Genomic DNA, 11,758 nt, shown 5'->3' with positions numbered 1-11,758 from the left:
TTATGATGATGTGCTGCTTTACATTTGAAACAGAAATTTGCATACATCAAATTAATGACATGTAAACCGTTTTCCCCTCACTGTCTGAAGTCGGATCAGAGCAGCTTGTCTTGTTTAGGTCAGTTAGAATTACTAAAGTTATTTCTATTAGCTAAACACCATAATGAGAAAAAGAAACTGATCAGATTTATTCATTAAATTCTTCAAAATCAGAAGTTTGCTTTTGTAAAGAGTACTGTTTCTTTAAAACCCAGATGATGACGCCCTGGCTTTGGAAACTTACGGTGAGTTAACTAAACAAACAGCATCATCACAACATGATGCTGCCACCACCAAACTTCACAGCTTCAAAAATGAAGATTTTTGTAAACTGCAATCTGACCTTTTAATGTTTAATTTGAGGTGATGTGGCCTTTCAGCCCAGGTCACTACTGAAGATGTTTCACTGTGGATAAAAGCTCAGTCTTACCAGCATCTACTCCAGGGTTTGACTTTTGATCTGGTATGAATCTGCACATTTCTGACCAAAAGACACCGTCTCCTTCCTGATCATTATGATGGTTAGACATTTCCATCAGGTTTATACTTATATATAATTATTTGAACAGATGAAGGCAGGACCTACAAGAAATCGTTCCCATGGATGAACCAGACTGGAGCAGCTCCACATTTTTCCTGATATCTTTCTTTTGACTTCATAAAATCAAACAAGAAACATGGCATGAACTTAAAACATAAACTTAAAATACATCCACATGTCAGTTAACCTATCAGATGTTTCCAAAGCCATGACATCATCACCTTGGGTTTCCCTAATTGTTTAAAGAGACAGTAATGATTCTGTAAGCTTCAGATGTTTAAGATATCAATAAATAAATCTATATTCTGCCCCATTATTGTGGCATTTATCAAATAGAAATACTTTTAGTAATTCCGAGTGACGTAAAGCAAGACATGTTTGATGTGCTTTAATATTAGGCACAAATGAAAAATGTCTGTTTTTCTTTTTATTCACTGTTTGTAAAAAAGATATGAAACTTTAAACAACAGCGCCACCTGTGATCCTGGTGTTCCTGTTATTTTACAGCAGTGGAATACAATTGATGAAATGTGCTAAATTGTAAACCAGGCTTCTTCACATTACCTAATTAAAGCAAAACATATATATATACTATTTGTTTCTTCTCTACTTTGGGTAGAAACTTAGAGTTATTAAACCGATAAGTTTAACAGGTGACATTAATGAAGTTTATTCAAACTTCTGACAGACACACATCACATCAAAATGACACTATTTCCAATCAACCCAAAAGCCCAGACATGCTTAGCTTTGCATCATCTTACATAGCAGATATTTATGCAATCTGAAATTGATTAAAAAAAGGCAAAGCAAGACATTTGTACAACCTCTTTGCATACATGGTTATTTAAGGTGCTTTACACGAAAAACAGAGAAGAAAGACATCTGATAAAACAAAAAGATCAAGTAAATATGTGTTTAATAATGATCTTAGATAAAGTCGGTGTAACACCTTCCAGTAGTAATTTTAATTGTTATACAACATATACAGTATATAGTGTCACACCTCACTACATCTCAGTTTAAATCTTCTCAATGAAGTCGTCTCCAAAGTCGACCATTTTCCTCAGAGCGCTCAGGATCAGAGCATCAATATCATCATTCAAGTCGATTTCTTCACTGTAGTTCTTCACAGGGAAGATGCAGTTCATGGGGATTCCCACTGCTGCGCTGAAGTCTTTCATCTGAACAGTGAAAACCAGTCAGTTACAGTCTGAAACATTTTTAGTGTTATATCGCTGAACCAGGGATGTGCAGTGAGGTCATGAGCCTCACAACACATTTAAATCTGACGTCTCTGGAGTCATATTTACAATCCAAATTAAAAACCTGCATCTCAATTTTGACCTGAATTGCACACATTATTTTAAAAGCTTTTTATCAATAGCATAATGTTCGTCAACAATGAGCATGTGTCGACTGTTTGCTTCCTTCAGTGTGAAACAGCGCCACCAGAGGTGAGATACCGTATTCGGTCATGCATGGATTCACAGATTTTCGTCCATAAATGTTGAAAGCACACAGACAACAAATTCATCAGTCAAGTGGACTTCCCTATAACTTCCCAATTTGACTATTTTTCTAATCAAAATGAGACATTTCTTCACCTGCATGCAGGTCGCAGCGCTGAATAAAATGACTGAAACTCACCTTTTTTCTCAGATACTTGCTCTTGTAGACGTTCCTCAAGTCTTTCTCAGTTTCACCGCAGGCTTCATCTATATGCGTCATCATGGCCATCTGAGGAATTCCTGCACAAAGAAAACCTCACTCAAGTAAATAATATTTGTGTTTTTATCATTAATTGTCAATGAATGCAGATACAGTTTCCATCAGATGGGAACCAGAGACCCTGAACTGGACCTTGTTATCTGCTACGTTCACATGAAATCTGAATAAGATCATTCTGTGTAAACTCACCCAGGTCACTGGCTGTTTCTCTGACGCTCTTCATCTTCTCCAGAACTGATGATTTCATCTGTGGAGTGTTGGCTGACATCACACAGACCAGGACATGAACTTTGTCATCAGCAGAGGGAGTCGGGTTGTAGCCTGGGTCATCCTGAGTTAGAGGAGCAACTGGGTTGAACTGGAAAAGAGTAAAAGATACAGCATGAAAAGTATTTCAAATAGTCACAACTCTGGTCTTTAAATCAGGGCTACATCCATTCATTCAGTTTTTATGACTTGTTCATGTAGTTGCTGCACCTTGTGGTCTTCCTTCACATGTCCTCTCAAAGCCAGTTTGATGTCGTCAGCATGAACTCCTCTGTCGGTTCCATCTTCCAGACCCATGATGTCGTTGAAGACCAGAGGGTAAAATGTTTTTGAGCTTCCTCGTCCTTTATAGAATTTATGAGTTTCATACTAAAGCACAAAAGAAAATCATTTTGATCCAGAGAAAACTCCTGTTGCTGAAGCAGTTATTTTCTGAATGGTCCATTAAAGTCAGTTCTGGAATATGAACAAAAATCTGTACGTTTTCAAACCTTTTTGGTGAAGCTTTTATCAGACGTGGTCGCGCTGGCCAAAGCAGGAGTTGTAATCCGGTGTCTGAGGACGTTACTGACGGAGTTGATGAAACTGGACTTTCCAACTCCGACGGGTCCATACAGGAGGACTCTCAGGTACCTGATGTCGTCTTGTTCAGGTTTGTATTCCTGCACATATTTAAGGCTCTTCTGTTTTTCTCTGAGAGCGTAAAGTAAATCAGTTATTTCCGTCCCAAGATGAACAAAATGCATAAAATGAACCAACAGGATCCCAACCCAGTTAGATTCAGAGATCAGCAGAAGAACTCAAGAAATGAAACCATCTCAATTTAAAGATTTTTATTCACAAAAATCATCAAAAATAATTAACCAGGAATTAAAACTCTGCATTTGCCAGCCTGAGGTATTTTAAAACCACTGGCATTTCAGACAAATCCTTTGGACTAATCCCACTTCACTCTCCATTTGGTCCTTGTCAGGAATCATGAAGTTTTGTATTAATTGTACAAATCAAAGGTCATTTTTTTGTAATGCTATTTAAGTAGAAGAATTACATAAAGTTCTTTTCATTGGATTTTCAGAGAAATTTGATATTGATTCTATGTCCCTACTGGCAGCCTTATCACATCACCTCCTATACACAAGTCACTGATGATTTTATTAATAATTTTAAAGGGGACAATATCATGTAAATTCAACATTTTTCAGCTTCACACCAGGTTATAATGCAACTTCCTCATCAAAAACATGTCTGGAGTGTTGCCTTGATTTTTTTTCATGAATGTTGGAGAAATTATTTAATTTCCCTCCTGTGTATTGATGATTTTCCCTACATTCAGCTGTGCAAAACATCTGGGTGGATTTAGTGCTGCATTCAAGGATGAAACTCACAGAGCAGCTCTCCTGCTCAGCTCCTCCAAACTAGCCAGCAGCAATTAGCAAACAACTGCACATTTACTGAGCTCATTATGGGAGTTACTTCTCAGCGCAGTGCTGGTAGAAATGTTGCTAAATGGTTAATAGAGGAGTGATATTGTGATGGCTTCCTGAAAAAGCAGGAGTTTTTAAAGAGATAGATGCCCAATTTCAAGGCGTTAAATCAGGAGGTAAAATTTCTTTGATATTTCATATGACATTGTTATAAAAAATTTTATAACACTTGAAGGTAATATACTTACTTGATTATGCTATAAAATGGTATTATGTGTCTGGAAAACACACTACACGGCCCCTTTAAGTTTATTCATTGCATATTAGATTTGTCCCAAACCACTCATGAGCATTTTAAACATGAATGTCTCTCACTTCATAATCCTTTTGCTCTTCATTATTCCTGTACTCTTGCTCTTATTTAAGAGCAAAGCTGAGCGTTGACTGCACCACATTCTTATCTTCTCTTATCAGTGGTCAGCTGGTCTGTTTTATTGTCCTCCATCTTGTAACAAAGCCTTTTCAGCTAAAAAAAACTGCATTTATTTAAACTGTTCCTTCTGTGTGTTGATGATTTTCCCAACCAGTTTTTTTTTCTTTCATTTGTTTCATTTTCAGCTAAACAGTTTATTGTACAGTCCCTGCAGTTTTCTTCCTGTTCCACTGACTTCCCCCATTTCCTGTTAAATCACAATGCGTTTGGGTCAAGCAGCTGTGATCACAACAAGCAGAACGCCCCACACAAAGCCCAACCTGAAGCTGTTTACTGCTTCTCTGCTTTTTCTTTTTCTACAGAGATCTGAAGCTGCAACTTTATATTTCAGCAGAACCTCTAACAGCCCAGCAGCAGTAAACAGGCTGTTATTGATCAGACGTGACAGTTTTACTGTAAACTCACCCCCAGCTTAGTTTCCTCCACGGTTCATTCAGAGCTGAACAGAAACATGAATTATTATTCTGCAAAGATAACTGGAAGATTTCAGAAACTTTATGTAATCACTCACTTGGAGACGCAGGGTCTTCAGCTTCTGAAAGCAAAAACAAAAAAATATTAAACTCTTCCTGAAAGATGTTTTTCAAGTCAATTTTCCATGTTACCCAAATGAAATTATGATTTTACAATCACTCACTTGGAAACTGAGCCACCCGAGCTTTAGAGAAAATAACAGAAGATAAATAATGATTAAGCTGCAGCTGAATGATTTTCCTTGATCAAGTTAGTCTTTCCAAATGTATTAAAACTGACACAAATAACATTTTAAAATCCTGAAGGCAGTGAATGTGAAGAATTAGATAGCATTGGATTTGACACTTTAACTTACCAGAGTATGCTGGGACCCCAAGCCATTCCCCTTTTAAAAAGAGAAAAGAAAGTAAAAACTTATGATGGTCACTGCAGAGTAAATGGGTGGTTAATAAAGAATCCTGCAGATTTTTTTGCACTATTTGCTGAATCTGATTCAATTCATACAAATATCTTGAAAAGTCATCTGAAGTAAAATACACTTACTTAGTCTTAGATTAAATATATTTTCATTTTGTCGAGCCATCCTGCTGTTCTTGCTGCTTTGCTGCAAAATGAACCAGCAGAAACCTTCTCCTCCCTTAAATTACGTGTGCTGGTCTGATGAACCACATGACGTCTGATAAATCATTTTCACTTTCTGCTCTGTATGTTCTGAAGTGATAAGAGTTTCTGCTTGTTTAAACTACTGCACAGGATGGCGTAGCTTTCCATTTTATTGATCAAACGTAACCAGAATGTTTTGTTTCCAGATGTCCTTCTCCACAGACAACCTCAGTCTTATCCAAAGACTGAGGGCAAGACTGGAAATGCAATTAACTGATGGGTTTATGATATATTTTTATAATTTTTATCATAAAAATTGATAAAACAGAGCTAACCTCTTTCATTGATAGAAGCTCTGCAGACTTAAAGTGAAAGTATCTGCTGCTGCTTCAGATGAGCTGCAGGGTTTATTATAAGTCACATGTTCAGTGCTGGGTGGGGATGGAGAGACCCTGCAGTAGACAAACAGCCAAACTCAGAGCTGTTTACTATGATATCACTTGTTGCAGACAACCTCAGTCTTGCCCAAATACATGAAGTCAAATTAACTGATGGGTTTTATCAGCCTTTATGATGAGCCTTTTATCTTATCAAAAGGCTTATACGCAGTATATTTCTTTAAAACATGCCTCAGTGCAAAACAGTCAACCAACGTAATTATTAACAATTAGCATCATTTTATTTCTCTACCATTTCTACACCTTTCTTACACAGGTCCATTTAAAGTGCTTTGCATGAAAAGCAGATATTACCGTTTCGACATGGGTCTCTTTCAGTCAGGAATAAGCAATGCTTGCATGACATTGTTAAAGAACACAGTGAAATCACCAGCATTTTTTTGACAATCTTACTGACATCTACATTACAGAAAGCTAAGATCATCTGATCCTGGTCACCCATAATGGCAGTAAACTGGTCATTTTGTGAGTTTTATTTTTAAAGCAAATTATTTTCATTCAAAATACTAAATATTATCCCGTTATCTGCCATTGCAATTATGTATACATTATATTGCAACACCGTCCAAAATTTTCTCTGTCCTAATTTCACAATACATTAGTAGGAGCTGCTTCCAGTATTGCTCTCCACTGTTCTCTTGACCTGTTATGAGAACAGTGGAGACCATTCTGAAGTATCCTCTTCAGAATGGATAGAATAAGTTAATAAAACCAACGCTTACACAGTGAAATGTTGCAGACAAGCCTTTTATCTTTTTGCCTCTTTATCTTTTTGCCTCTTGTCTCCAAAACTGGATACTAAAATTAAAGTTCTCAGTTTAAATCCTCTCAATGAAGTCGTCTCCAAAGTTGATCATATTTCTCAGAGCGCTCAGGACCAGAGCATCAATATCATCATTCATGTCGATTTCTTCACTGTAGTTCTTCACAGGGAAGATGCAGTTCATGGGGATTCCCACTGCTGAGCTGAAGTCTTTCATCTAAAAAATTAAAAAAACAGTTACAGTCTATAACAGTTTTTGTGTTATATCTCTGAACAAACAGACTGAAAATCACCTTTTTTCTCAGATGCTTGCTCTTGTAGACATTCCTCAAGTCTCTTTCAGTTTCACCGCAGGCTTCATCGATGTGTGTCATCATGGCCATTTGAGGAATTCCTGCAGGAAAATAAACTCTCTCAAGTAAAATAATTATTATACTAAAGATTAAAGAAAGTTTCAATGAGTGGAGATAAAGTTCCCTTCAGGTTGGAACCAGACACACTGATGATGGATCTTGTTATGGATCTGCTCTGTAAAGAGGTGTATCCACACCAGGAAAGTCATCTGGTCTATTGGTTTGGTTTGGACCAAAAGCAAAATATTTTTCTTTTAATTCAGTTTGCTTTCACATTGTGCCTTTTGCAAGTGGACTGTAATTTGAAAACAAAGCCATGACAGTGACAATACTCTCACTCCACAGAAATGACGGGTGTGGAACAGATCACAGACTCGAAAAAAACAGATGGAAGTATTACCAACTGCATTTGTGCTGATATTCTAACTGCAATACCATTTTGAATGTTAAGAGCATCTCTTTCAACAATATTTGTAATTTTGTAAAGTCGTGCTGCAAGCTGAATGAGACGAGACGCTCTACCTGCTCTGGCCAACAAAATGCTAGCAACATCACTGCTATTGCAATTAGTACATGCAGCAGCGTTAGCAACACTGAAGGACACATTTTTATAATGATAGCCAGCAACGATGGCTCATGAAGTCCAAAAAGATGAACTGTTCTTGTAGTTGGTTTGCATCAAGGTCAGTCTGATTCATGCCAGAAGCAAACAGTGCAAATATTAGTTTGGAAGCGGACTGAGACCAACTCTAAAAGTGGGTCTCTGTCTGGTCGTTTGGTCCGCAAAGGATTTGCATGAGATTATTTATACTTGCATATAAGGTCAAGACCAATGGGGGAAACAAACTCTGGTCCGTTAAAGTGGATCACGTGTGTCCGCTGTAAATACATCCTTAATAAGATAATTCTCTGTAAACTCACCCAGGTCACTGGCTGTTTCTCTGATGCTCTTCATCTTCTCCAGAACTGATGATTTCATCTGTGGAGTGTTGGCTGACATCACACAGACCAGGACATGAACTTTGTCATCAGCAAAGGGAGTCGGGTTGTAGCCTGGGTCATCCTGAGTTAGAGGAGCAACTGGGTTGAACTGGAAAAGAGCAAAAGATACAGAATGAAAAGTATTTCAAACACAACTGTGATTTTTAAATTAATAGTACATTCATTTGTGTAAATATTTCACAACTTCAGAAAAGTTGCTCACCTTGTGGCCTTCCCTCACATGTCCTCTCAAAGCCAGTTTGATGTCGTCAGCATGAACTCCCCTGTTGGTTCCGTCTTCCAGTCCCATGATGTCGTTGAAGACCACAGGATAAAATGTCTTTGAGCTTCCTCGTCCTTTAATGAACTTATGAGTCTCATACTGAAACACAGAAAGAAACAAAAAATGTTGTCTGTACCTGATGCAAGAATTTTGAGAAACTGAAGCATTTTAGTTTTCAAACCTTTTTGGTGAAGCTTTTATCAGACGTGGTCGCGCTGGCCAAAGCAGGAATCGTCATCCGTCCTCTGAGGACGTTACTGACAGAGTTGATGAAACTGGACTTTCCAGCTCCAACGGGTCCATACAGGAGGACTCGTAGGTACATGATGTCATCTTGTGCAGGTTTGTATTTCTGCACATATTTAAGGTTCATCTGGTTTTCTCTAAGAACATAAACTCAATCAGTTAGTTTTGTCCTAAAACGAGCTACAAACAACAGAAAATATTAAGACCAACAGGATTTAAACCCAGTGTGAACCAAAGCCCAGAAGTACCAAAAAACCCTTTAACTCAATTAGATTAAGAATAATTCTTACAAATCTTAAGGACTCAGGTTTCAGTGTTTGTTTTCTAGTCAGTTTATTTTCTGTGTTGTCTTGTTTACTCCTGGATTAATCTCACTTCCCCTGATTACTCCCTTGTTTATTTAATCCAACCTGTGTCTGTGTTTCCTCGTCAGGTCCTCCATTCCTCCACTGACATTAGTCTTATGTTAGTTGTCGTAATAATTTACCAGACTCAGAGCTTCTGCTGTTGCTCATCTGCGCTGCCTGGATTTTGTGAATCGTTTGTTCATTAAAAACCATCATTTGCATCTTAAACCTGGGTCCAACTGCATCTATATTCACCACCATCAGACCCCACGTCATGGCAAAAGTTCACTATGATTTAAAGACTTAGCTTTTATTTTACTGATAAACTTTACTGATAAACTATCGACTAAACTATACTGTGATTGACCTTTTGCTACTCCATGTGTTTTAGACGATTAGTGCAAGAGAGCGTAGAGACTCATCAGGTAAATCTCACATGCAGTTGTGACAAGTTAGTTTGTGAAAATCCCATTTTGATTGTCTTTTGTCCTGCAACGTCTGTGGAGGATCTTGTACTGTATGAGTTAAGGATTTATGTTTTGGGTCATTTTGAAAATGTTTGTACATATTTTACACCAATAGACATTATTTATACCAGTAAATAGCTCGGTGTACCATTTATTATAGCTCTTGTTAACTTATTCAGTATATAATCATTGGAGGAAATTCTGTGATTGTATTTTAATGAACATAATATCTAAGATACATGTTTCATTACAAAGTGTTTTTTGTAGAATTTATCTATAGGCTGTTTGTTGAATCTTTCCAAAATTATATGCTGGGTAATATTTGTAAACGATTATATTAACCATTTTAAATTTTAACCGTTGTTTATTAAAACTAGTTTAACCTTCTGCACTTATTTCCGTTTTTGATTAACATTGTAATCACAATGTTTCTACACATTGTGGTTTTGTCTCCTTCCTCTGTTTCCTGTCTAACTATGACCAGACCCCATCTAAACTCAGCAGAACCGCCCAGAAAGAGGTCATTTAAATCATCTTCTGAGCTTTTTCTTTGTCCAATTAGCTCTAAAGATGTAATTTATACATTTCAGCAGAATGACAAACAACTCAGCAGCAGTGAACAGGGTCTTATTGATCAGCTGTGAGTGTAAAAACTCACCCCCAGCGCAGTTCCCTCCATGGTTCATCCAAAACTGAACAGAAACATGAATTATTACTCTGCAAAGATGGCTGGCTGAAACATTTTCAAAATCAAAATAATCACTCACCTGGAGACTCAACCACATCCTCTTCATCTAAGATAAAAAAAAAGTTTAAAAAAAAAGCATGAATTAAACTGGCCCTGAAAATGTATTTTTAATCAAATTAGTCACAAATTCACAAAATAAAAGAGCACAGTGTTGTTATCTTTTCTCCAAACTGACAAAACTTCTAAAATCTTTACTCTCTCTTGAAATCAGTTTGAGCATCAGGAGCAGAAGATGTATCTGATGAAAGAATCTGATCATTTCTGTTCAGATTAAATATTTTACTTAAGCTTTTGTGAATCAGTTTCTGCAAATATCTCAGTTTTCTCAAGTGAAATGTACTTACTTAGTGGTACAAAAAATGGCCTAGAAACATGATGTCTGATGAGTGCAATTCTGCGTAGATCCATCTGTTCCTGCTCAGCTGCTAAATGAATCAACAGCAACTTTCTCCTCTCTTAAATAACCTCGGCTCTGATGAACTGCATGACTTATTATATGTCACATACTTTCACTTTCTTCTCTGCTCTGCAGGGATTTGTGTTTCCACTGGTTATAAAACAGCATAGCGTGGGACAGATTTCAATTATATTGATCAAGCTTATATTATTGTCACATATAGTTTACATTAAATAGAGCCTGATAAACCCCAGCAGTTAATGAGATACTGTGGTCTTATATTTGAGAGATGGATATATGACAAACGCTTATCAGGTTGACACCAATTTGGACTCCAGTGTTAAACTAAAGAATCTTGCTTTTATGTTTTTGTTTAAATTAGACATATTTGCATTTTTGCCTCAAACATGTTAACTGTTTTTGTGAAATTTCAACCTGAAAGTGTAATTTATCTGGATCAAATGTACAAAGTGTCTCCAACTTGTGCTGAAGTTTTCACTCACCCCCACAGCCTTCAAAACCCTCGCTTAATCCACTTGTCTGTGGGACTGCAATGACCAACCATCTGTCTCTGTACAGCATGGCTCTCACTGCGAACCGGATGAACTGGGTAAACTGGATCAAATCTAGCAACAATGGCTGCACTTTGACCAACCACATGTTTTCTGTCTCTTATCTTACATCAAAATCTACACAATTTTCATACATTGCCAACAACATAGTGACTTTCCAGATGATTGTATTTAAAGAACTCTTAAGCTGCAGCTTTCACCACTGTCATTTATTTACAGCTGCTGGTCGTCCTACTCTCTCTGTTCGTATACAGTCACTTATGTTTGGAGATGCACGTTGGGAATACTTCGTTCTTATCTGACTGCTTTCAACACTCAATATGAACTTTATTCCCAGATCTTTTTCCATATGTTCATACCCAGAGTTAGGACAGATCTGTGGATTAAATAAGCTGCCCCCACAGCTTAGAATGACTTTTAAGAAAAAGTGAATCTGTGAACTGGATACACTGGTGAACAGAGTTTTAACTGTCTCTTCTTTTGATATTAATGCTTTCTATGAGCTGTTTTTATTATTTTAATCTGCTTCTTTAGTTGAATGTAAATGTTGATACTTGTAAACGTTGCTTAT

At 37.1% G+C, this 11,758-nt stretch overlaps 2 protein-coding genes across 2 annotated transcripts; both read right to left on the bottom strand.

Annotated features, from left to right (window-relative positions):
• Positions 1-994: 994 nt before the first annotated feature.
• On the bottom strand, positions 995-5,623 carry LOC103460064 (interferon-induced protein 44-like). The gene is made up of 10 exons (XM_008402058.3): positions 5,513-5,623; positions 5,325-5,354; positions 5,133-5,153; positions 5,007-5,030; positions 4,901-4,934; positions 3,070-3,271; positions 2,789-2,947; positions 2,501-2,669; positions 2,231-2,331; positions 995-1,764 (listed from the first exon to the last, which is right to left on the bottom strand). The coding sequence occupies exons 1-10, from the start codon at positions 5,550-5,552 to the stop codon at positions 1,603-1,605; spliced, it is 942 nt and encodes a 313-aa protein (XP_008400280.3). The 5' UTR covers positions 5,553-5,623; the 3' UTR covers positions 995-1,602.
• A 603-nt stretch (positions 5,624-6,226) lies between these two features.
• LOC103461726 (interferon-induced protein 44-like) lies at positions 6,227-10,658 on the bottom strand. Its single transcript, XM_017308259.2, has 8 exons — positions 10,563-10,658; positions 10,238-10,264; positions 10,129-10,162; positions 8,592-8,793; positions 8,351-8,509; positions 8,068-8,236; positions 7,087-7,187; positions 6,227-7,010 (listed from the first exon to the last, which is right to left on the bottom strand). Exons 1-8 carry the CDS (start codon positions 10,624-10,626, stop codon positions 6,849-6,851), a joined length of 918 nt encoding a protein of 305 aa, XP_017163748.2. The 5' UTR covers positions 10,627-10,658; the 3' UTR covers positions 6,227-6,848.
• Between the last annotated feature and the right edge of the window lie 1,100 nt (positions 10,659-11,758).

This window comes from Poecilia reticulata, chromosome 2 (assembly GCF_904066995.2).
Source record: "Poecilia reticulata chromosome 2, P_reticulata-male-v2, whole genome shotgun sequence".
In the NCBI taxonomy this organism is placed as follows: domain Eukaryota; kingdom Metazoa; phylum Chordata; class Actinopteri; order Cyprinodontiformes; family Poeciliidae; genus Poecilia; species Poecilia reticulata.
Note: the sequence above shows the minus strand (reverse complement) of the source record. Positions and strands in the feature narration are given on the sequence as shown.